The 26,002-nt window shown below is 35.8% G+C and overlaps 1 protein-coding gene across 5 annotated transcripts in view; it reads left to right on the top strand.

The window, feature by feature from the left end:
* The window catches only part of RALYL (RALY RNA binding protein like), a 710,067-nt gene that overhangs the window by 537,033 nt on the left and 147,032 nt on the right, over positions 1-26,002 (top strand). For all 5 annotated transcript variants that reach the window (XM_042973032.1, XM_042973034.1, XM_042973031.1 and 2 more), the window contains one exon: positions 20,798-20,873. In XM_042973032.1, coding sequence (XP_042828966.1) covers positions 20,798-20,873 — 76 coding nt within the window. The remainder of the gene's footprint in view (positions 1-20,797; positions 20,874-26,002) is intronic.

Consider the following 26,002-nt stretch of genomic DNA (forward strand, 5'->3'; position numbering starts at 1 on the left):
GGTGTCACCTGCTAATCCTAGGGCCCCAATCTGAGGAAAGAAGTAGTTGTGCATAATTAATTATATTCATATTTTAATATTCATATTGCTGATGATGCTTTCTTGTGATTTATTATCTAATAAGCTTCACATATGAGGCCAAGACATTTGAATAGATATATTTTAAAAGGCTCTTCTATTTTTTCATTAGCAGAACTAATGGATTTGTAGATGAGCACATTTTCCTTTACATAATGGAAGAATATTTTGATAACTGAATGAAATCACAATTATTGTTCTCTTTTTAAAATGTACAAAAATTATTTTTCTTCTTTACCAATTTTTCACTTGATTTAGGGACAAATGAGTATGAACTCAAACGTTCTATATTTTTTAAGTTTTTATTTAAATTCAGTTAGTTAACATACAGTGTAATATTAATTTCTGGCATACAATGTGGTGGTGATTCGACACTTATAAACAACACCCAGTGCTCACCACAAGTGCTGTGCTTAATCTCCATCACCTATGTAACCTATCCCCCACTCACCTCCTTTCTGGTGACCAACGGTTTGTTCGCCATAGTTAAGAGACTGCCTTTTGGTTTGCTTCCCTCTCTCACTTTCTGTCTTTTTTTTTCCTTTGCTCATTTGTTTTTGAACTCAACCATTCTTATTTGAAATTTCCAGTGATGCTATATCTCATCCCCTTTTAATTAAGCAGTGATGATATATGTCTTGACACACTAACAAGGAGAATTTAAATTAAGGAGGAAAGGGCTTTTATATCCTTTAGGTAGAAATATAGACCTAATCTGTGATTGCTGAATAAGAATAAAATTTGGAAATAATTCTGATAACATAATTCTTGGATGATACACTGGTAATTAAACTCAGATCAGGTGTGGTATAAAATATTACTGGAGCAATGGAGACCATCACAAAATAAAAGCACATAATCTCTATCCACTAGATATTTCCTTAGGAATTAGTTTCAAGAAGGTAAAACTAGTTCTGATTTCACAGAGAAAATAAAAACAGACACTGATTTATTTAAAAGTACTATTTTCCCTACTGTAACATTTAAGTAAGGAAATTCATTCAGCCTCATGGAAAAAAAAAAAAATCTCCAGTGTGCAGTTTGTGTATCTCTTTTATATTCATACATGGAAATGATTTATACACTAGTCGATATTTAAGCTGGATATGGGGAATTATATTTTAGCAGTGCAAGAGCAATGGATTTGATTAACCAACACTTCCATTTAAAAGACGCGGTGAGGGGCGCCTGGGTGGCGCAGTCGGTTGGGCGTCCGACTTCAGCCAGGTCACGATCTCGCACTCTGTGAGTTCGAGCCCCGCGTCAGGCTCTGGGCTGATGGCTCAGAGCCTGGAGCCTGTTTCCGATTCTGTGTCTCCCTCTCTCTCTGCCCCTCCCCCGTTCATGCTCTGTCTCTCTCTGTCCCAAAAATAAATAAATGTTGAAAAAAAAAAAAAATTTAAAAGACGCGGTGAGTACAGAATTTGTTATCCGAATGTTAGCAAAATTTAAAGAGGATGGGAAGACAACCTGGCTCCTTGTCATGTAGTAAGGTTAGCCTGGCTAGTATATATATTTGGCTAGCTAAGACAAATTACACTCATAAAGGAAAAAAAAAGCTCCATTTTAATAATAATATTCTATCTGAAATTCAACATAAAAGCATCACAAAGTAAATTGTTATTTTCTTTGTTTAATGGATATATAAGTGTGTGTACACACATACACACATGCATATATTTAGCTGGAAGTTATTGAACTTTGTAAATTGCAGTCTAGAGAATATTTCTATATAACAAAGTAAGAAAGCCCATTAATTATGGCCTGCTTTGTTCCATTAGGTATAGACTAATAGATCAGGGAAAAGCAAAACAGAAGAAAGAACAGAGGAAAAAAATTAGAGGTTAATTGCCTTTGTTGGTCTGAGTAGTTTTGACAGCTCTAATCCACTAAAATATGTGTAAAAGTGGATGGATGTATTCTTAATAAAATGTTTTGAGAAATTTCATTCTCAACGTTGAAGTTTTAATTTGATTTATAATCTGAATAAAAGTTGACTAAATTATATTTATAGAAATGCCAGATTTTATGTGTGTACATTGTTATGCTAAAAGCATTGGATGACTTTCTCACAACTTTCCAATGAAATATGTGCATTCACATGAGAGTTTCTTTATCGAAAGAGAGATACTCACCTAATTAGCATTTTTTTCTTTTCTATTTATTTCTTCACTTTTGATAGGTAAATACAAACTTTAGAGTAATTATATTAGTTATCTATGACTAGATAACAAGTTCCCAAAGCTTCATAGCCTAAAATAACAAACGTTTATTATTGTACCCTTTCTGTGGGTCAGGAAATCTTAGCATAGCTTCCCTGGGTGGTTCTGGGTTAGAGTCTCACACAATGCTCTTATCAAGTTGCAGTTAGGGCTACAACTGCCTAAAGGTTTGACTGGGTAAGGATACTCTTCCAAGGCCACCAATGTGATTGTTGGCAGGGCTTGGCTCTTCTACTATGTGGCCTCTCCACAGGGTGTCTGATGACATGGCACCCAGGTCCTTCGGAATGAGGAAGAAGTCCCAGAGAAAGGGAGGGTGTACCCGAAGTGGAAGATAGTCTTTTTGTAACCTAATCTAGAAAATGATACACCATTTTCTGCCACGTTCTGTTCTTTAGAAGGGAGTCACACATTCTATTGATTAGAAGCAAGTCCAGCCCACACTCAAGCAGAGGTGTATTACATTCTACTTCTTGAAGGAGAGGGTGTTGTGTTAGTTTTCTATTGCTGTTGTAACAAATTACCATAAACTTAGTGGATTAAAACAATACAAATTTAGTATCTTAGAGTGCTGTAGTTCAGAAGTCCAACATAGGTCTCTCTTGGTAAAAGTAAAGGAGTCAGTTGGGCAGTGTTCCTTTCTGAGGACACTTGGGGAGAATCTGTTCCCTTGTCCTGCCTAGCTTTTAAAGGCTTCCCACATGCCTTTTCCTATGGCTCCCTTCTTCCAACTCTGAAGTCAACACTGGTGAACTGAGTCCTTCTCACATTGTGTCACTCTGACCTTCTCTTCTTCCTACCACTTCCAAATTTAAAGACCACTGTGATTACACTGGGCCCACCTGGATAACCTTGGATAATCTCCCTATTTTAAAATCACTTTATTTTGGGGCGCCTGGGTGGCTCAGTTGGTTAAGCGTCCGACTTCGGCTCAGGTCATGATCTCGCGGTCCGTGAGTTCAAGCCCCGCGTCGGGCTCTGTACTGACAGCTCAGAGCCTGGAGCCTGCTTCAGATACTGTGTCTCCCTCTCTCTCTGCTCCTCCCCTGTTCATGCTCTGTCTCTCTCTGTCTCAAAAATAAATAAACGTTAAAAAAAATTTAAAAAATAAAATAAAATCACTTTATTTTATCTTTGTCATGTAACATAATATATGCACAGGTTCTGGGAATTAGGCTCTGTGTGTCTTTGGGGGACTATTATTCTGCTTCCTACATGTATGAAGGAATGTGTAGACATATTTTCTAAACTACCTTAGTAATCAATCACTATTAAATAATGCTCCTAGGATCTGCCTTTTCCCCAAATACAACACATTCAAGATCCTATCTCTTCAGAATATTCATCAAAAGCTAATAAGCACTAACCCAAGTGGCAAACTGCCTGCAGTAGTCATTCAATATGCAATGGAGATAAACATCTCTATCTTTCTTTTTCTTAGGCATTTCTGGTTGCCAAGAGCAATAGGATAAATTTTCTACCCTTAAAGCAGGAGAAGGTAATTGGGTAGTTTGAGTAGTTTGAGGAAGGTACCTCTGGAGTCACAAAGAATCTAGTTTGAACGTGAGTTCTGCCAGAATACTAGCCGCATGGTCTTATGCAAGTTATTCATATCTCTTGCCTAAAGTTTTACTCTCTGTAAAACGGGTAAAGCAGTTTTGATATTGCATATATATTGTGCAGATTAACTTATAGTTCAGAAATTTGTACTTCAGGAAAAATCTAGTATATTTTAACTAAATGCCACTACATATCTGTGATATTAATATTTTCTTTTAATGCCCATAAATCACCAATAAGCAATAGGTCTCTAAAATTATATTCTAGACCCTCCACAAGTGATTTGTACCTCTGAGCCCCTGAGCCAGGTGTCTAACTCAGATATCAAGAATTTCTTTTGAGATAAAAATCAAGGGGCACCTGGATGGCTTTGTCAGGTATCTGACTCTTGACTTTGGCTTAGGTCATGATCTCATGGTTCAGGGACTAGAGTGTTGCTTAGGGCTCTGCCCTGAGTGTGGAGCCTACTGAAGATTCTCTCTCTCTCTCTCTCTCTCTCTGTCTCTTTCTTTCTCTCTCTCTCTCCTTCTGCCCCACTCCCCCACTCATGCTATCTCTCTCTCTGTCTCTAAAATAAAATTAAAAACAAAAAGGAAGGAAATCCTGCTATTTGTTAATAACATGGATGGAACTTGAGGCCATTATACTTAGTGGAATAAGTCAGACAGAAAATGACAAGTACTATATGATACCACATATATGTAGGATCTAAACAAACAAACAAACAAACAAACAAAAAACCAAAACTCAACAGCCAAGCTCATAGATACAGAAAACAGATTGATGGTTGGTTGCCAGAAGCAGGATGGCATACAGGGTGAGTGAATTGAACCAAAGTGGTCAAAGGTACAAACTTCTAATTATAAAATAAATAAGTCATGAAGATGTAAGTGTACAGGTTGACAGAAATAATAGTACTGTATTTTATATTTAAAAGTTGCTAAGAGAATAAATCTTAGAAATTCTCATCTCAAGAAAATAATTATAAAAATGTGTGGTGACAGATGTTAACTAGACCTATTGTCATGATCATTTTATAATATATGCATATATTAAATCAACATGGTGTACATCTGTAACTAATATAATGCTATATGTTAATTATATCTCAATAAAAAATAAATAAAAATTTCAGAAAGAAACTACTTTCAAAAATTTTGAAACTTCTTTCAAAATTCTTTTTGAAAGTCACATTGTACTGGCTTCCCACCTTATGGGCAATTTCTAGCCATAATAATTATTCCAAAAGCCTTTTAATAACAATGATTAATTACTTTGTTCATAAATTTTAATAGGCCATAAGCTAATTTACTGGTGTCTTTAAATGTTTATTTTAGAATTAAAACCCTTATTGTTGACTGTTAAATGAAAACTATAAATTGATGGCATTATTTGTGAATGGTATTGTAAATGTAAATTTAAAAATTCAACATTGAAAATAAAATTATGTGATTTTTTCAGTAATAATATGAAACAAATTTGAGTAGAACACAACACGGTAGGAAAAATAATGTTCTTAGTAAATTATGAAAGCTGTGGAGCAGAAATGTACTTGGAATTGGTTATTGTATATAAATAATTCATAATTGCGTCAAACAAGCTATGATATTCTACTGGTTTATACAGACTGACCTGTAAGTATCACATTTTATAAATATTTATAAATATATTTATATTTATAAATAAATATAAATATAAATATAAAAAATTTATAAATATAAATAAAAAATAAATATCACATTTATAAATAAATATAAATATAAATATAAAAAATTTATAAATATAAATAAAAAATAAATATCACATTTATAAATAAATATATATTTAAAAAATAAATATTTTTATAAATAAAAAATCACATTTATAAATATCAAACAAGCTATGATATTCTACTGGTTTATACAGACTGACCTGTAAGTATCACATTTTATAAATATTTTTGTGTTTATACAGTCAGAACTACAAAAATGTTGGTGATAAATCTTATTTTGAACTAAGAATATTGGCATATTATTACAAAATCTCTATCTGCTACCTCTCATTGATTGAATTTCAGATGTTTGAGCCTTTGAGGGACTACTTTGTAAATACTCTAAATTTTCTTACATTTTTTTCAAAATTAGTTGGAAATCTCTAATCAAAATGTTCAGCAAGATTCAAATTTGGAAGTTAATAAAGAATTTTGATTATTAAAAGCAAATCTCATAAATGAAGGGACAAATTAATTCTTACAGAAACAATGAATGGTGTAAATAAATTACAGTGACAGCTCTAGAGATATACAAGATTTAATTTTAATTTTTCTGTTAAAATTCTTTGAAACATCACAACTTGAGGGAAAAGTCTTTTTACCTTTTATGAAGTCCTATTTATAATTAGGTAGTTTTATTTTATACGAAAATGAAATGACATTGAGAATACCCATGGTTGTACGGCATCTACCTTTGCTGAGACATTCAAAAGAATATTAAGACATTTCTGACAATTTTTATCTTATAAAAATGTGTCAAGAAAAGTCATCTGTAAATGGAAGTAAAAAGACAGTACCTATGAAAATATTTGGGCTGATAAAGTTATTCATATCAGCATAAAAATAGAATTAAGAATATTTTCCACTTATCTTCCTGAGCACCTATAGAAGCATTTTCTCAGTTAAAATTATTATATTTACAAAGTAGAATAATTTGAATAAACTTAATGATAAAATGCACCTTTGAAGAAGACTTGTGAAATTTTATGAAAAATTTAAAATAGGATGATTGAAAATAAATGTTACAGAAAAATGTGACACAGTATAAACTGATCAAAGCACCATGAAAAATTATTCAGTTTAAATTATGTTTAATATTCAGATAGTCAACCTAAATTTGTTTTAATTTTGCTTTATTTATTTTTATTTATTTATTTATTTTATTATTTTTTTTAATATATGAAATTTACTGTCAAATTGGTTTCCATACAACACCCAGTGCTCATCCCAAAAGGTGCCCTCCTCAATACCCATCACCCACCCTGCCCTCCCTCCCACCCCCCATCAACCCTCAGTTAGTTCTCAGTTTTTAACAGTCTCTTATGCTTTGGCTCTCTCCCACTCTAACCTCTTTTTTTTTTTTTTTCCTTCCCCTCCCTCATGGGTTTCTGTTACGTTTCTCAGGATCCACATAAGAGTGAAACCATATGGGATCTGTCTTTCTCTGTATGGCTTATTTCACTTAGCATCACACTCTCCAGTTCCATCCACGTTGCTACAAAAGGCCATATTTCATTTTTTCTCATTGCCACGTAGTATTCCATTGTGTATATAAACCACAATTTCTTTATCCATTCATCAGTTGATGGACATTTAGGCTCTTTCCCTAATTTGGCTATTGTTGAGAGTGCTGCTATAAACATTGGGGTACAAGTGCCCCTATGCATCAGTATTCCTGTATCCCTTGGGTAAATTCCTAGCAGTGCTATTGCTGGGTCATAAGGTAGGTCTATTTTTAATTTTCTGAGGAACCTCCACACTGCTTTCCAGAGCGGCTGCACCAATTTGCATTCCCACTAACAGTGCAAGAGGGTTCCCGTTTCTCCACATCCTCTCCAGCATCTATAGTCTCCTGATTTGTTCATTTTGGCCACTCTGACTGGCGTGAGGTGATATCTGAGTGTGGTTTTGATTTGTATTTCCCTGATAAGGAGCGACGTTGAACATCTTTTCATGTGCCTGTTGGCCATCCGGATGTCTTCTTTAGAGAAGTGTCTATTCATGTTTTCTGCCCATTTCTTCACTGGGTTATTTGTTTTTCGGGTGTGGAGTTTGGTGAGCTCTTTATAGATTTTGGATACTAGCCCTTTGTCCGATATGTCATTTGCAAATATCTTTTCCCATTCCGTTGGCTGCCTTTTAGTTTTGTTGGTTGTTTCCTTTGCTGTGCAGAAGCTTTTTATCTTCATAAGGTCCCAGTAATTCACTTTTGCTTTTAATTCCCTTGCCTTTGGGGATGTGCCGAGTAAGAGATTGTTACGGCTGAGGTCAGAGAGGTCTTTTCCTGCTTTCTCCTCTAAGGTTTTGATGGTTTCCTGTCTCACATTCAGGTCCTTTATCCATTTTGAGTTTATTTTTGTGAATGGTGTGAGAAAGTGGTCTAGTTTCAACCTTCTGCATGTTGCTGTCCAGTTCTCCCAGCACCATTTGTTAAAGAGACTGTCTTTTTTCCATTGGATGTTCTTTCCTGCTTTGTCAAAGATGAGTTGGCCATACGTTTGTGGGTCTAGTTCTGGGGTTTCTATTCTATTCCATTGGTCTATGTGTCTGTTTTTATGCCAATACCATGCTGTCTTGATGATGACAGCTTTGTAGTAGAGGCTAAAGTCTGGGATTGTGATGCCTCCTGCTTTGGTCTTCTTCAAAATTACTTTGGCTATTTGGGGCCTTTTGTGGTTCCATATGAATTTTAGTATTGCTTGTTCTAGTTTCGAGAAGAATGCTGGTGCAGTTTTGATTGGGATTGCATTGAATGTGTAGATAGCTTTGGGTAGTATTGACATTTTGACAATATTTATTCTTCCAATCCATGAGCAGGGAATGTCTTTCCATTTCTTTATATCTTCTTCAATTACCTTCATAAGCTTTCTATAGTTTTCAGCATACAGATCTTTTACATCTTTGGTTAGATTTATTCCTAGGTATTTTATGCTTCTTGGTGCTATTGTGAATGGGATCAGTTTCTTTATTTGTCTTTCTGTTGCTTCATTGTTAGTGTATAAGAATGCAACTGATTTCTGTACATTGATTTTGTATCCTGCAACTTTGCTGAATTCATGTATCAGTTCTAGCAGACTTTTGGTGGAGTCTATCGGATTTTCCATGTATAATATCATGTCATCTGCAAAAAGCGAAAGCTTGACTTCATCTTTGCCAATTTTGATGCCTTTGATTTCCTTTTGTTGTCTGATTGCTGATTAATTTTGCTTTATTTAAAAAAATCAAGCACTGGGTGTTGTATGTAAGTGATGAATCATGGGAATCTACCCCCGAAACCAAGATCACACTGCATAAACTATTTGTTAGATAACTTGACAATAAATTATGTTAAAAACATTTTTTAAGTAATAGAAGATCAAGGATTTTAAAAAAGTCTTTTTGATTACCTCTCATTATAGAACCAGTAATATAATAAATCAGTTTGTTGATCAATTAAGTAAATTTTCAAAATAATATAATTTTAATAATTTTAATGCCCTATTGACACCCAAAAGTGACTCATTTAGATACTAACCTGTATGGTCACCATAACTATAACCTTATTTTTGACTCCAATTTCTACTTTTGACAGCCATGTTGAGTCATGAAAGTTCAGATAAAACATTCACTAATTCATTAAGTCATTGATGTATTCAGCAGTCACTGATTAGGTCAATCTATTAGCCAAATATTCTAGGTGCTTTGAATATATTTGTGAACAAAACAAAGATCCCTGGCTTCATGGAGTCAACATTTTAGCATGGGGAGAAAGAAGGGCATCATCTAGCAATAAACAACGGCATAATACATAAATAGATTTATCACAAATTAGTAAGTGATAAATCCTTTGGAAAACAAAAATTCAAGCAAAGTAACAGGAATTGTGAACGTGAGAAGTGTTAAGGAAATGAAATGCAGCACATTAAATAGGTGAGAAGGTGACATTTGAGCAAAGATTTGATGGGATTAGGGGAATTAGCCATGGAATTATCTAGGGAGAAAGGAGGCCACAAAAGGCAGAGGCACACAACTGAAATGCCTGAGAAACAGGAGACCAGAATGGTGGGAGGGGAAGAATGTGAGGGAATGTAGTAGGATATGAGGTGTGCAGGGCAAGAGAGGGAATGTGGCTGGAGAGGATATGATAGAGGCAGAGGGGGCCTGGGTGGCTCAGTTGGTTAAGCAAGCAACCAACTGTTGATTTCAAAGCAGGTTATTATCTCATGGTTTGTGAGGTTGGGCTCTGCACTGACGGGATGCTTTGTCTCCCTCTTCTTCTGCCCCTCCCCTGCTTGCACTGTGTCTCAAAAATAAAACATTTTTTAAAAATCCTCTATTTTTGCATTGCAATATCTAAAAGAATTTTGATCTGATTAAATCTTGCACATTCTTGTCTTTACAGGTAATTAAATATCAGGTAATCTCTCTCCTGCTTTTGGTAAAGGAGGTTAGGTCCTTTGTATTTCCTTGATTTCTGGCTCTTCCAGGCTTCAGTTTTCAGGGAAGGAGTTCTGAAGTTTTACTTTCTCATGGGATGTTAGCAATAAGATTTAACTTAATTGTTTTCTACTTTATATGTGCTCCTGAAGACTTTGTGAAAAATTTATCTCTTTAATAAATGAAATTATGAAATATTTTAGTAATTTGCCGTTGAATTTTATAAGGATTGCCAAAAGTGATAGCCTTGTTTTTAATTGAAAAGTCAAACTTCATCTATAAAACATGATGCATATTTTGAGTGGGAACCTAAACTCAGAATCTTGGCACCACTATCTATTAGCTATGCTGTCTTGTGCGAAGAACTTACACTTTCTCAACTTCAATTTGTATAAATGGGAATCCGCAATAAGACCCACATCACAAGTTTATTGTGAAAAAATTTTAAGGTATGTGAAAATGTGATCTAATGTTAAATGATATACAAATGCTGGGAACTATTATCATCATCAGAAATGACACTGAGATACCATTCGTCCATTCTAAGCCTTTAGAAAAGCATTTTTCAAGCTTCTTCCCTAAATGCTTAATTTTTTTTCTTTCTTTTTTTAAAGTTTTTTTTTTTTAACGTTTATTCACTTTTGAGAGTCAGAGAGAGACAGAGCACAAGCGGGGGTGGGGCAGAGAGAGAAGAAGACACAGAATCTGAAGCAGGCTCCAGGCTCTCAGCTGCCAGCACAGTGTCCAACGCGGGGCTTGAACTCACGAATCGTGAGATCATGACCTGAGCTGAAGTCGGACACTTAACCAACTGAGCCACCCAGACACCCCAATATAAATTTTTTCCACTCACAATTTTTTAAATTTAATTTCAGCGTAGTTAACTACAATGTTATATTGATTTCAGGTGTACAATATAGCGATTCCATCAGGATAAGTGTACTCTTAATCCCCTTCACCTATTTCAACCAATTCCCCACCCACCTCCCCTCTGGCGGCCATCAGATTCTTGTCTATAGTTAAGAATCTGTTTTTTGATTTGTCTCTTTTATTTTTCATTTGTTTGTTTTGTTTCTTAAATTCCGTATATGAATGAAATCATATGGTATTTGTCTTTCTCTAACTGGCTTGTTTCACTTAGCGTTATACTCTCTAGATCCATCCATGTTATTGCAAATGGCAAGATTCCATTCTTTTTTATAGCTGAGTGATACTCCACTGTATCCATACACCACCTCTTCTTTATCCACTCATCTGCCAGTGAGCACTTGGGCTGCTTCCCTAATTTAGTTATTGTAAATAATGCTGCAGTAAACGCGGGGGTGCATCTATCCTTTCGAATTAGTGTTTTTGTGTTCTTTAGCTAAATATCCAGCAGTAGAATTACTGGATCATAAGGTAGTTTTATTTTTAGTTTTTTGAGAAACCCCCATACTTTCTTCCACAGTGACTGTACCAGTTTGCATTCCCACCGACAGTGTCCAGGGGTTCCTTTTTTCCCCATCCTCACCAACACTTGTTGTTTATTGTGTTTTTGATTTTAGCCATTCTGACAGGTGCGAGGTAATATCTCATTTTGATTTGCATTTCCTGATGATGAGTGATGCTATCTGCTCCAAATTCTTAATACCTTCTTTTCAAAACAGTTTTAAAACAAGTAAAGCCCTCAATAATTAAAGGAAGGGATTTAAGCTAAATATGTTATATTCCATTGCTTCTCAAACTTGAATGTGCATAGCAGTTACCTGGCTGTCTTGTTAAAATGCAGTCTGGTTCATTAGGTCTGAGGTAGAACCTGGAGTCTGCAATTCAAACAGGTTCCTACAGGATACAGATGCTGTCTGTTTGCCAACCACACTTGTAGTATCAGAGTTGTATAGTAATCTCGACATAAAATGCATTTAGCTACCTAACATTTGCTTTGGTGTTTCATTATATTTATGAATCACAAAATACTCTAAACACAGTAGCTTTGGTGTTTTCAACACTGAATTCAAGGTCAACACAAAAAAGGACCTGAGAAAATAATTTATCTATACATATATGAAAAGAGAAAGATTACAAAAGGAAGGGAGCAGAGAGAAGCAATACCCAAATCTTCAGATATGCTGTGCTTCACTGATGGAAACCTGAGTGTTCTCAAGGAAACTGTTAATCCAGATCCTGTGGTTGAATTTTACTTTCCTTAAGGAACATTCTATCCTCAAGTATGAAACTAAATAAACTCTTGGGATACAAAGAAATTAATACTGCTAAGTCCATGAACTGATAATGAACATGTGGTTAAGATTATTTTTTACCAGGTATTTGTAGTTCTTATTATCACAACAGTTGTCTCTACTATTAATGCCAATAGGTCATTAGGTGTGTTTGTAAAATTGTTATGCAAGGTCCTAAACAAATTCATGGTGCTGCTGGTGAACATTGTCCACATTTTAGATTTGATTCATTTGGTTTCTGGAGCATTTGTCTCTTAATAAAACATATATAGTCCTTCATTTTTACCTTTGGAGAGATTTTTAGAGATATTCATAGAATATAGAAAAACTTTCCTCAAAAAATTTACTCAAGGTAATATAAGAGATAAAGTGATAGAGACAAAATGATGCAAGTTAAAAGTTTTAAGAATTAAGTAAATTCAAATTTGATTAAAAAAATTGCTTCATACCTATGTGAAAATGTGCTTGTATTCTCTGCTAAATAACATTAAACTAGACATTGATTAAATATGCACCAATGCCACAAAGTTTCCTCAGATTTCATGGCCACTTACACTTCAGGAAAATCAAAGCCAGTGGGAGTTTGGATGAGAAAAGCAAAATAAAACAAACAAAAGAACAGAAACAGGTCTCTACCGCTTAATGGATAGAACTGAGGCTTTCATAAGAGTTTGCCGATTGATGTGGGTCAGTGAAACAGCTAACATTATAACCGGTGTCTTTGAAGGAAACCACCTTATGCACCAAGAATGGATACTTAAGAGCACTCTCAGCCATAGAAGGTGGGGCACCATGTTCCCAAAGCACACAGTATTCTTCTTTATTGTGGTGTTTATCGTATTTGCTGTAGTTAGCTGCTGGCTTATCTCTCTCTGTGATATCCTAGAGAACACAGCGTTCATACACATGTACCCCATATTTGGCGCATCCTGCAGGTTCGATGACTATTTGATCAATGAAAATGAATGATTTGTGGCATTTTCATTTTCTTCTTAATATAACCATTGAACACAATAGACAGTAAGTAAAAAAAGGCATCAACTATCCATGCCCACTCCTTTCGCTTCAGTTTCCATTGAGGAAAACACAGTTTGAATCTGCCTAAGTCACATATGGTGATCAGATTTACCAAGCAATTAGTACTAAGTCCGAGTTTCCACTTGTATTGTCCAGACTCCAGGCAGAGTCTGGGAGCATAGAGTATTTTCTGGTAACAAATGGGAATCTGGCCAACCAGCAATCTGTGCATTAGTATTCTAATAACCAGAGGCCAGCGTGCCATAGTGCTGCGTCAGAACTAATTTATGAAACCAGGTCCAAAGGCTCATTAAAATGGTCACAATTCAGTGACTACCCAGTAAAATTAGACTACAGTTTCATTCCCATAACAGTGTATATTTTAACATACTATTAAGGACAGTTTTCAAGTGTTAAAACTAGCTTTGATGCCGTGAAGGAAAAAAAAAAAAAAAACAAAACCAAGATTAGAAACCCAGGTACTTTTGACCCTGTTGGCTCCACTTTCAGCTTTCGGCTTAAAATGCTTCAAATGTCCACGTTTTAGAGCACAAGGTAGGCTGTACTTGCATTTGCAAGTCTGGTGCATTTTTTTTTTCCTTAGAGTAAAAACACTTCCAGGCAGTTCCATCAAACCACAGGGTTGTGAACCTACCTGGCCAAGAAATCTCAAGCAATCAATTGGGTGGATCATGGTTCCCCCATTGCTCCCTACAGCAGTCTTTTAATCATACATCCTGCACCATGATGCCAAAACTCCTGGGGACTCAGAGATTATTACTTTATATGCTACTTTCCACAGCCAAACCAGCATTAAGTGGCATAGAAAATGTGACATCCAAAATCCAGTTAAGAGCAATGTGATAGTGGGAAAGTGCTAGACTGTGGGTCTGGTGCAGCTCCGGTTCAAGGCTGCCGCTGACTCTCAGACAGTCATCTCTCTCAGGACAGGGGCAAGGTATCAGTCGGTGCCTGGCACATGGGCCATGCTCAATAAGAGAGACAGTTGTAGTGAACTGGGCTAACGATATTATTACGAATGCCATTTAATTTCTCGGTACCTCAAACATCTATGTACGTGATGTGGGAATAATGACTCCTGCTCTGCTTATTTCACAGGATTTTTTTGAGGATCTAAACTAATAAATGCAAAAACACTCGTAAATGATAGGGTGCTTATACTAGGGTAATGTATGGTTTCATGCATTCACTTGTCAAACATAACAGACTATTTTCTTTATCTCCTGAATTTTTATTCAATGGAATAGTAATGAATCCCTAAATCTTTTAAATGTGAACAATAAAAGGCTCTGAATGAGTTTTCCGAGCAGTCTATATGCCATGGCTGAATTATTTAAACTTTTATTTAAACTGGGAAAGGAAACAAAACAAAAAAATCTCAAGATTATATTACTTATAGGTAATTCTTTTAGAAAAAATATTTCTTTTATTTTTTTCCATCTAAAAAATGATATTGATGATGTATATACCTTTATTATACTATGAGTTATACATCACTTTCATTTTTTAATGGTTTTTTTTGAGAGAGAGACAGAGCATGAGTGGGGGAGGACCAGAGAGAGAGGGAGACACAGAATCAAAAGCAGGCTCTAGGCTCTGAGCTGTCAGCACAGAGCCCAACATGGGGCTCAAACTCATGAACTGTGAGATCATGACCTGAGCCAAAGTCAGACACTCACCCAGGTGCCCCAGGAATATAAGTTAGGCATCACTTTAATGTCAATGTTAAATTCCTCTAGAAATGGCAGATGCCAACAGGGATCACTAGTGGTAGAGGTAAGTAGCAAGTGCCTATTTATTGTAGTAGTGTAAATAATACGCAGTTGAAAAGATTAAAATAAATTTTCACCTGAGGATATTCCAAATTGAAACGTGGCCAAAAAATAAATGTAAAATGTTTTCTAAATATTTCAGTGTATTTCATAAACCTGTGTTCTGGGAGGACACCGTTTTGCTGAATGTTTACACGTGTGTCATCCAAAATAGACTCTGTGTTTATACACACACACACACACACACACACACACATTTGAGTTAAACATAACTGAATGTTTCTTTTTTTTCCAGAATCTTATCGTTTCATTTGCATTAAAAATATCCAAGAGAGAGATAAATTATAGCATTTTTACAAAACTTATGTTACCATGATTTATTTGCTTGGCAATATACCTGTTAACATCTTCCAAAACATAGTTCAAATAAATATCACTTTAGGAAATGTGCTGACAGTGTGTTTGGCTAGACACACTACAACCTGTGCAAGGATATACCTTCTGGTCTGTATGAATTTAATCAACCAGTAGACAGACCCACTGAACACCTGTTGGGTAAATAACACCGTGCAGGGTAAAAGTCCAAAGTCAAAGGGAGGCACTCAGTAGTCTGTACCATTGGAGCAATGTCATAGCATAAAATGGGGATCGCAGTGTTTGGGTGTTGACGTAGAGGTATCTTCCCAAGAGTCATAAAGCATGAACTAATAGAATGCTGTTACCATCATCTTTTCTCACACACTAACAAAAATCGGTCAAAGAAATGCATTAACATGTTTTGAATATCATTTCTGAGAAAGACCCTTTGGAGCAGTACCTGTCTCCATTTGCCCCATCTCATTTACCTCAAACCAGAATAGGTTCATCTCATTGACTTTTTCCAGTTCTCTAACTTTATAGTTGTTTCTGTCATGGTATGTTGACATCACTTATTTAGCTTCAATATAAAGAAGCAAGGAAAACTGATTAAATTTTTTAGAACATTTAATAAGTTTTTAAGTAGTTTACTGTGAAAATATATAGTTATTAGCCCAACAGGATATTTTTCAGTTTGTTTGATTCTGAGGTTTAATTCTAGAAGAATAATTTTAGAGTAAATTTTTATTTTTTCCACCTATTTTTTTCATGCTAACTTGAAATATTGAAACTTCAAAATAAATATGGGGTCTGTTCTTAGTTGGTCCTTACGTAGGCTTATAATGTCATAAGACAAAATGCAGATACCCATCTTCCCCCCTTGTGGAGGTCTCCTGTCTCCAGTCATCTCCTAACTGTGGGTAAGGCTTTCACTCCCTTCTGCTTCATCCCTATGCCTGGAAACGGTTTGGGGGAGTTCTTCCACACAGTATGATGTATATTGTACCCAAACATAAACACTTCAAGAGACCTCCTTTGAATGGTGCTTACCTAATTTTACTGACTCTCTCTACAAGAATATAATTCTAATACTCAGATAATAGAATCCACCTTCTTGATATAGAGGTACCTTTATAGATACTTCTGTAAAACAAGTAGGAATTTAACTAGGATATGTTGGATGATCTCAAAAAAAATTTGTTGAGAATGATTAAACCCGTATCCCTTCTTGAACACAATATGGGATTTCTAAATATTAGTATTTGGTATGACTCTTTCTAAATTTGGGAATTTAAGAAATAACACTTTATTTTCTGTACCTCAGTATTTTACTCCAAAGCCCCTATCTTTATAAGAATGGCAGAAAATTGAATCTCGGTCATTTTTCCTCTAGTCCTACCTATGGGAAACTTACACAATGTGTGACAATTAGAGAAGAAAACCTCAGGATGTCTCTCCAGCATTGACCACAGATTTTACTGTTATGGTGTCATTTGCCTTGTTTGCATGGTCCCTTCAAGGCACAGCTCTTGAGTCATGACTACCTGAGCCTTGGCTTCTAAATAAGCTATGTTGGCCTGAAGACACAATTAAATCTTGTATTTAAAAGTTGAGTACAACGGAAATGCTCATTCATCCAGAGCTTTGCCAAATTTTCTATTTGGTGGTTTGACTCATATAAATAAGTCTTTATGTATTCCAGAAACAAATACTTTGTCAAGGATTTCTTCATCTAGTTTGTGGCCTTTCTTTGCATTGTCTTTTTGTGCCTTTTGCTGAGCAGAAATTCTTTTTATTTTACTGTAATGTAGTAGAATTTATCAATCTTGTATTTTAAGGCTAGCGCTTTTTATGTCTGGTTTAGGATTATCCTTTCATACTCTGATCTCATAAAGATATTTTACTGTATTTCTTCTTAAAAGTTATATATTTTGGACAGGGGGTGCCTGGGTGGCTCAGTCGGTTAGGCTTCCAACTTCAGCTCAGGTCATGATCTCACTGCTCATGAATTCAAGCCCCACATTGGGCTCTGTGCTAACAGCTCAGAACCTGGAACCTGCTTCAGATTCTGTCTCCATCTCTCTGCCCCTCCCCTGCTGATGCTCTCTCTCTCTCTCTCTCTCTCTCTCAGATATGAAAAATAAAACTTAAAAAAATTTTAATAAAAAAAGTTATATATTTTTGCCTGTCACATTTAGGGTTTTAATCTGATAGTAATTAATTATTTTTCCGTACAGTGTAAGGTAGAGGTTCAAGTTCATATTTATCCTCGCAGTAATGTAATCAGTTGTTACAGCTTCAGAAGCCTATCTTTAATCCCAGATCAGCTATGTTATTTCTGTCATAATTCAGACATTCATATATGCGTGTTTTTTGGGAGTTTTATACTCTGTTGCAATGTTTCATTTTCTATCTTTGTACAAATACTATAGTCTTAATTACTGTAGCTTAAAATAAGTCTGGATAAGGCAAGTTTACCACCTTTGGGTTTTTTTTCCAAGTGGTTATTTTGACTTTTTACTCTGTCATGTAAATCTCAGAATTAACTTACCAACTCCACACAGATATAAAAAGAATGTTTGGTGATATTATTGACATTATATGGAATCAATAAATCAACTTCAGGAGAATTGAAATGTTTGTTAAATATCAAGTTTTCTAATTTCTCTATTTATGTGAGGTAACCATAAAATCTTCCAATGTAGTTATATAATTTTCCTTATAAACATCTTTAAAATTTTATAATGCATTTATTCCTAGGTACTTTACTTTTATACTATGTAAATGACATCTTTTAGAATTATATTTTTAAAACATGTATTGCTGTGTAGAGATATGAATTTGAATTGTGTATATTGGCATTGAACCCAAGAAGTTTATTAAACTCTTTTATTAATTGTAATAGTCCATGGATATTTTGGAGTTTTTATGTGGACCCAGTTATTATCAACAGTTATGACAGTTTAATTTCTTCCTTCCCATTTCTGGTACTGTTTTCCTGACTTACTTCATGCACTATGAAATCCAGTACAGTGTGATACAGAATTGGTACTAGTGAATACCTTTCTAAATTTCTTGACATGAGGGGCACCTGGCTGACCCAGTTGGAAGAGCATGCGACTCTAGATCCCAGGGTCATAAGTTTGAGCCCCATGCTGGGTGTAGACATAATATAAAAATTAGCTAATTAAGTAATCAAATACCTTGATGTTAAAGAAAATGTAGCCAATATTTCACTATTAACTATGACATTTACTAGAGAATTTTTTGTGGATATTCCTTATTAGGAAGAAGGATGAAGTTTCCTTTTCTTCTTAGTTAAAGATTTTAATCCATATGGGTACTGAATTCAGTAATTATATGGTTCATACCCTTTAATGTGGGCACTGTCCCCTGTCCCCTCTAATTCACAAGGACATAAAAGCTAAAGCTCAAGTTCTGGTTTCAGTAAATGTCTTCAAGGACTAAGCTAGAGCCAGTCTTCCAATTCCATCTGAGTTCCTTTCCTGCTTTGACTCAGACATAGGCTTCTATGAACTCCTTACTTTTTTACTAGCTCAGTGTTGTACTTTTTAAAAAAGTCTTTTTAACATTTATTCGTTTTTGAGAGACAGAGACAAAGCATGAGCCGGGGAGGGGCAGAGAGAAAGGGAGACACAGAATCTGAAGCAGGCTCCAGTCTCTGAGCTGTCAGCACAGAGCCTGAAGTGGTGTTCGAACTCACGAATGGTGAGATCATGACCTGAGCCGAAGTCAGATGCTTAACCGACTGAGCCAACCAGGCGCCCCTCAATGTTGTATTTTTTAAAAAAGAGATATATTATACAGTTGACCCTTGAACAACATGGGAGTAGGGGTATTGAGCCCCTGTGCAGTCAAAAATTTACACATAATGTTTGACTGCCCCCAGAACTCAACTACTAATAGCCTACTGTTGACTGGAAACCTTACCAATAACATAAACAATAAATACATATATTGTATGTTTCATGTACTCTTGTTACTGTATTCTTACAATTGAAGTAGGCTAGAGAAAAGAGAATGTTAAGAAAATCATAAGGAAGAGAAAATACATTTACAGTACTGTACTATATTTATTGAAAAAAATCTGCATATAAATGGACCTGTGCAGTTCACACCAGTGTTGTTGAAGGGTCAGCTGTATTTTATCTAGAAATTTTGGTTGTTTTCACTGCTGGGTCACTCATTCCTCCTTAATCCTAGTCCTCCCTAGTCCACTGTACAAGAAAGAGAAGTATTCTCCTTCTTTTCTATCAAAATAATGTCAAAAAAAGCAAACATTATTTTGATATATTTGGTATAGATTTTCCTTTTTATCATGATTTAGAAATTTTAACTTTATTAAATCTTGGTTTTTATGTGATTTTCCAAACCTTTATCACCCAACTTTCCAATCCCTTAACAGTTTCACACATTTCTTTAAGACAGAGGTTGGGCAGTTGTATGCAAATACTCTTCTGTCAGGTACTTAAGCATCTTATTGCCTTATCCTAGAGATTTTATCATGATTTTAGTTCACAAAGGCAAAAGTTGTACTCTCTTCTTCTGACTACCCAGGAACTCTATAACTGCACATTCTAGTTTATGAGTGTGTGTGTTGTATTGTTCCTTCAGTAAGCCTGGTATCCTCCGGAGTTCCACTCTTCTACACGCCTTTTCTACATAGGTGAAAGATATTATCATTTAAATTAATTCCTCTTAAGAACAAAGCTCTGATCCATGCAAATGTGTATGCAAACTGAGACATTTCTGGCAAAAACCCAATTGAGAAGGATGTCTGGGGGGCACCTGGGTGGCTCAGTCCATTAAGCGTCCAACGCTTGATTTCAGCTCAGGCTGTGATCTCTCAGTTCATGGGGTCGAGCCCCACGTCAGGGTCCATGCTGACAGCATGAAACCTGCTTGGGATTCTCTCTTCTCTCTCTCTCTCTCCCTCTCGCTCTCAAAATAGATAAACATTCAAAAAAAAGAAGGATATCTCATTCTTTCTTCATTTTACTAAGCATTCCTGATTTCTCTACCTCATTCAACATTGTCTTTTTCCATAGTACTTATCACTTTCTAATATGTTATGAATTTTCCTTTTTGTTTTCGTTGTTGTTGTTGTTGTTGTTGTTTGCCATCTATTTCTTCCCCCAGTAGAAGGTTAGTTTTACAAGGGCATAAATCTAACCTGTTTGGTACATGACATATCTCAAACAGTGCCTGGCCTAAAGTAGATGCTCAGCAAATATTTGTCGAATAAATGAATGGCATATAACATTTGTATAGGCAAATGGCAAAATGAAAAAAAAATCTCATCATTTAGTTTTCTCAAGTGGATTAATTTTTACTAATCAGTGCTATATTATTTTTTGCTTTTAGATATCAACATGGCAGGAGAACCCAAACCATACAGACCAAAACCTGGAAACAAGAGGCCCCTTTCTGCACTTTATAGGTAAGTAAGCAATTTTATGATATATAGTAGTGGAAACTTCTTGCAACTTTAAAAAGCAACATAACCTTATAAGGAATCAAATGTTTTAAAGGACAATCCTTCCTGGCATAAAGTACAACAAAATGCTAACAATCAACATAGAGATATGTCACCCAGGATTGGCAGGGATCTGTACACCTAACCTTCCCATCTCCACTAAAACAACCCCTCTACAAGATATTCCTCATGGGGAATTTCCCTAAGTCCCACCACTTGTAAGAATGATGGCACCAATATTCAGACTCATGCTGTCTGATGCCATACCTTGAGTTCTTTCCGCCTGATCATTCAGCCTCTTTTGTCACAAAGTATATGCTCATTTCACCCCTATTTCTCTAAAACAACAAATGTAGTCCTTCCCTTCTCCAAACAGACCTTCCTAATACCTTTAACCTTTCCTAATATACTTGGATCTGAGTCAATTTAACATTCTGGTCTTTCCCCTCTAGTTGCCCCAGTTTATCAGTGTCCACATTTATAATCTCAATTCTCAATAGATAAAATTAAACTGTATTTAGCCTCTCTATTGTTCTGTATAAACGTCTATCATGTTAAGTAAAATTCAGTTCATTTGGATAAGAGGACAAGAGTAAGCTCACAGAACTTTTAGTTCTTTAAAAATAGCCACTTTTGGGGGGTGCCTGCATGGCTCAGTTGGTTGAACTTCTGACTTTGGCCTGGGTCATGATCTCAGGGTTCACAAGTTTGAGCCCTGCTTCAGGCTCTGTGCTGACAGCTCAGAGCCTGAGGCCTGTGTCTCCCTCTCTCTCTACCTCTCCCCAGCTCACTCTCTGTCTCTCTTTCTGTCAAAAATAAGTAAAAACAGGGGAATCTACGTGGCTCAGTCGGTTATGTGTCCGACTTCATCTCAGATCATAATCTCGCAGTCTATGGGTTTGAGCCCAGCATCAGACTCAGTGCTGACAACTCAGAGCCTGGAACCTGCTTCAGATTCTATGTCTCCCTCTCTCTCTGCTCTCCCCCACTCACCCTCTGTGTTTGTGTCTCTCTCTCAAAAATAAATAAACATTAAAAAATTTTAAGTAAATACATACATAAATAAAAACATTAAAAAAATTTCTTTAAATAGTGACTTTTGAAAAAAAAATGTTCTGTTGCTAAGCCATATGTCCCACTTCATGAACTTTTGCCATTGGTTTTTGTACTGTTAAGTGCCAATTTTGCATCTCTCTGTTAAATCCCCTTTTGTTAGACTTGGCCAATTGTTCCAAGCTATTGAGGTCTCCTGTCATCCAATTTATTTGGTCGTCTCCCAGATATGTGTCTTCATTCCATCAGTATCCACATCCAAAGAACTAATGTAAGTGTTGAGCAAGGCCCCCTTTTTTAAACTGATATTATTTGGATAAAGGAGAACTGAGTTCTGCTTGTCAAAATTGATTATATTCTAATATAGTACAGTAAGAAGAGTACTCAAAAGATAGCTTGGAGCTGGTTTTTTTCATCTTTGTTCTCTGAGAACTAGCGTATCTCCTTCTTTCAGCCACTCACAGCCTCATTTCCCAAGCTGTGAAATAAAAATGATCAGAATTAAATGAGTGCCAAGGTCCTATCCATGCTAATGCCCCAGGGCTCTCTAATGCATGACCATTAGAAATCATAAAATAGATATTGAAAATATGTCTTAATTGCTCATGTTATTTTAGCTATGTGAATTTACTTCATTTAATTTAAAAATTTATATAAAAATGGAAAAGTACAGGCCTTAACAAATTTGATAAATGATCATAAGACAATATTGGTATTAAAGGTCCGAAATGAAGTCACCAGCCAAAGTGAAGTGATACTTTCTGTGCCTTGCTTAAGGTAGAGAGGATACCTTTACAAAAAACTGAAAAAATGCAAGTTCTTTTGTGATCAGATTCATTTTTAAATGTATGTATAGAACTGCCTCTAATGTAGAACATTTCAAAAGCCGTATTTTCAATAATTAACAAAACAAACTGTCAGTGGCTTTTTAAATTTTTTCTCATCAAAGAGTTACCACTGTGCAGTGATGTTGATTTTCTGATTTTCCCTGTTCTTGGACTGTTTTTTCTTATGAGAATAGAAGCTTGTGACAAGAAACAGATGTCTTTTTAACTATTATTTCTCTATTACTAAATTACATTGAATTGTGAATTCAAAAGAATCAAAAGCAGAAGTTCATTTAATCTGATATATTGTATACAAATTACATCGGTGGAGAAATGCTTATTTATCCTGTTTTCATCTGTTTACTCAAATGAAGGCTGGGTTGTACTGAAATTACAAAGAGGTAACAAAGGGAACAAAAGAGAGTGGAATGCACGTCTAAGAACACCCTTTTATACACACTTTCTCATTCTTACATAAGCTTAATAATAGTAATAACTCCTTTTTATGTAGACACACTGTATTTTCAGAGTCACTATTTATCTGTTCACCACAAAAGTCCACAAGGTTTGTATTATGAGCCTTGTATTATAAATGAAAAAACTAAGTTTCCAAAACAATAAAGGACTCGCCCGAACTAAGATAACAAGATTAGGAACTGAACACTGGTTTTCAGCCTTCAATTCTAGTGATCTTGCCGCTAGATCACTGCTCCGCATATTTACTCACCTGCCCCTATCTAAGCACAGAGATTATAAAAAGCAGAGATTCCTACCCAGCAAAACTAATAATCACTTACACTGTCCATGATTACCATGACAGCAGGTAGCAAAGGAAAGACTACACTACACAGTATAAAAACGAGAGTTACAACCGATCTCTGTGATCATGGGGCACAAATTTTGAGCTTCAGATTCTTTATCTCACGTAATAGTTGTAGAATTTTCTTGACAGGATAAAATGAATAGTTGAGGCAAAAGCACCTAATCTTAGTGCAGGGCATATGGTGGCAGCTTGAAAAGAGGTTGTTTCTGCTTTCCTGTTCTTTGTAACTTTGGGTCTCTTATCCATGAAATGAGAAAGCTGGAATAATTTCAATTCTTCGTTTATTTGTTCATTCATTCATACAAGACACATAGGCACTGTGGTCACTGCTTTTCAAGGCAAATGACATAGCAAATGGCAAGGCCACAAGGCAAGGAGAAAGCAAAATTAAATAAAAATAAATTATTTTTCGGGTTCTCGGTAACCTCTGATTTACCTTCATGCCCTAAACTGTTATGTCTCCAGATCTCTTTACCCTGTTGGGGATGTAAATGATTTGCTATCAGACTTTCTCCTTCACCCGCATCCATTTTATCTCTGTCATGAACCACAAAGTATTATTTACATGGAATAAACATTGAGGGATAACCTTGTTATTTCTTTTTTATATTTTTTTACATTTATTTATTTATTGAGAGACATAGAGAGACAGAGCACAAGTTGGGGAGGGGCAGAGAGAGAAGGAGACACAGAATCCGAAGCAAGCTCCAGGCTCTGAGCTGTCAGCACAGAGCCCAATGTGGGACTCGAACTCACAAACTGCGAGATCATGACCTGAGCTGAAGTTGGACGCTTAACCGACTGAACCACCCAGGAGCCCCTAACCTTGTTACTTCTTTTAACAGGATTTTCAGTTTAGCCAGACAGCCTTCACCAAGCATTTATCATGTGCTGAATTAACATAGTATACGTGGAAGCCACAAAAAAATTTAAAAACATACTAAAGCCTTAAAATATTTACTGTGGTATTCATGAGTTAAATGTACACACAAAGAAGGAACATAAATGAAGTATACATACAGTTCTATAAGAAAACAAATGAGAGAGTAACTGATCCTGCCTAAGGGGAGGGGAGGAGGAAGTCTGAGTGACATTTGATCAGAATTCTGAGCAATCAGGCATTCACTCATAGGCAAAGAGAAAGAGAGCATGCTGGCAAAAGAAAATGTGACCAGGGAATAGACACAGAGTTAAAGAAGAGCATCTCATGGTGAGAACTAGTATAGTCTACTTGGTGAAGGCAAAGAATGGATAACTGGAATGCTATGGGGCTCAGGCTGTCAGGATCTTAATACGCCTGCTTATCAGATTAAGGAGATTCAGCTTTTATTCTACAGGCAACAAGGAGCCATTTGAATATGGTGACCAATTGGCAATGGGATGGAAGGATGAGTGAGTCACAAATATGGCCAAGATTTCCACCTTAGACAAGTGAGGGGATGATCACATGAGTCTGATAGAAGACATAAGAAAGACATGAGAAGCCCCAGCAGGCTCAGGTGTAAGGTTGGGGAAAGGAAGGAAAAGAAATTATTTCAGTCTTCTACAGGAATTCATAAAGATAGACAATTCATTAAAATAGCACTTGTAATAAAAATGTCTCCCATTAGAGGCTATTTGTAAATGAAACGCAATTAATCATGTGTGAACATTCCATAAATATTGGACTTAGTCCTAATGGTGAATAGCAAATCCATCCTCTAGGGAAAATATTGTGACTTTTAATAAATTGCTGCTTCGAATGTGCTATGTACATTACACAGTATCTATGGTGCTCTACAATAAAATCCTCCCCCAGGAAGTGAGTTTCCCAGCATGCCAAGTTCCAATTAATGCTAAATAATAGCTAAATGAGAATAATTGTATGATGGTTTTGTTTCTGCTTGTAAAGGAGACAGACCTTTCCTCTCTGATGTGAGTAAAACTGACCACCAAAGAACAAAGATACTACTTATCATAGCTGACCAAGTACAGGTTTTCATTCACCTAGAGGCAGCCCTCCCAGTCACAGGGAGCACAAGGCAGTGAGACACATAAAACACAGTGTCATCCCATTCATTGCATGGATATTACTAGGTATCATTCCCAAATATGGCTTTATGGTTATTATACAGATGCCTTTCTTAGCAACCTTCCCACCTCACAGAGACGACCATGGACATCCAGATTGTCACTGCAAGTAACTTTAAGGCTCCCTTAAGATTGTCTTAGGATGACCTATAGAATTACCATTTTAAGATCACCACAATTAGTGGCGATAACATGAATGCAGGTTATATTATAGGACTTTCAATGACCAAAACACTTTCAGAGTCTGGGCCAAGTAAGGTGACTCTGCAGCAAAATTTCTCTGGTGATTTGTTTACCACTTGACCTACGTGAGTTCTGTT

This window comes from Panthera tigris, chromosome F2 (genome assembly GCF_018350195.1).
Source record: "Panthera tigris isolate Pti1 chromosome F2, P.tigris_Pti1_mat1.1, whole genome shotgun sequence".
NCBI lineage: Eukaryota > Metazoa > Chordata > Mammalia > Carnivora > Felidae > Panthera > Panthera tigris.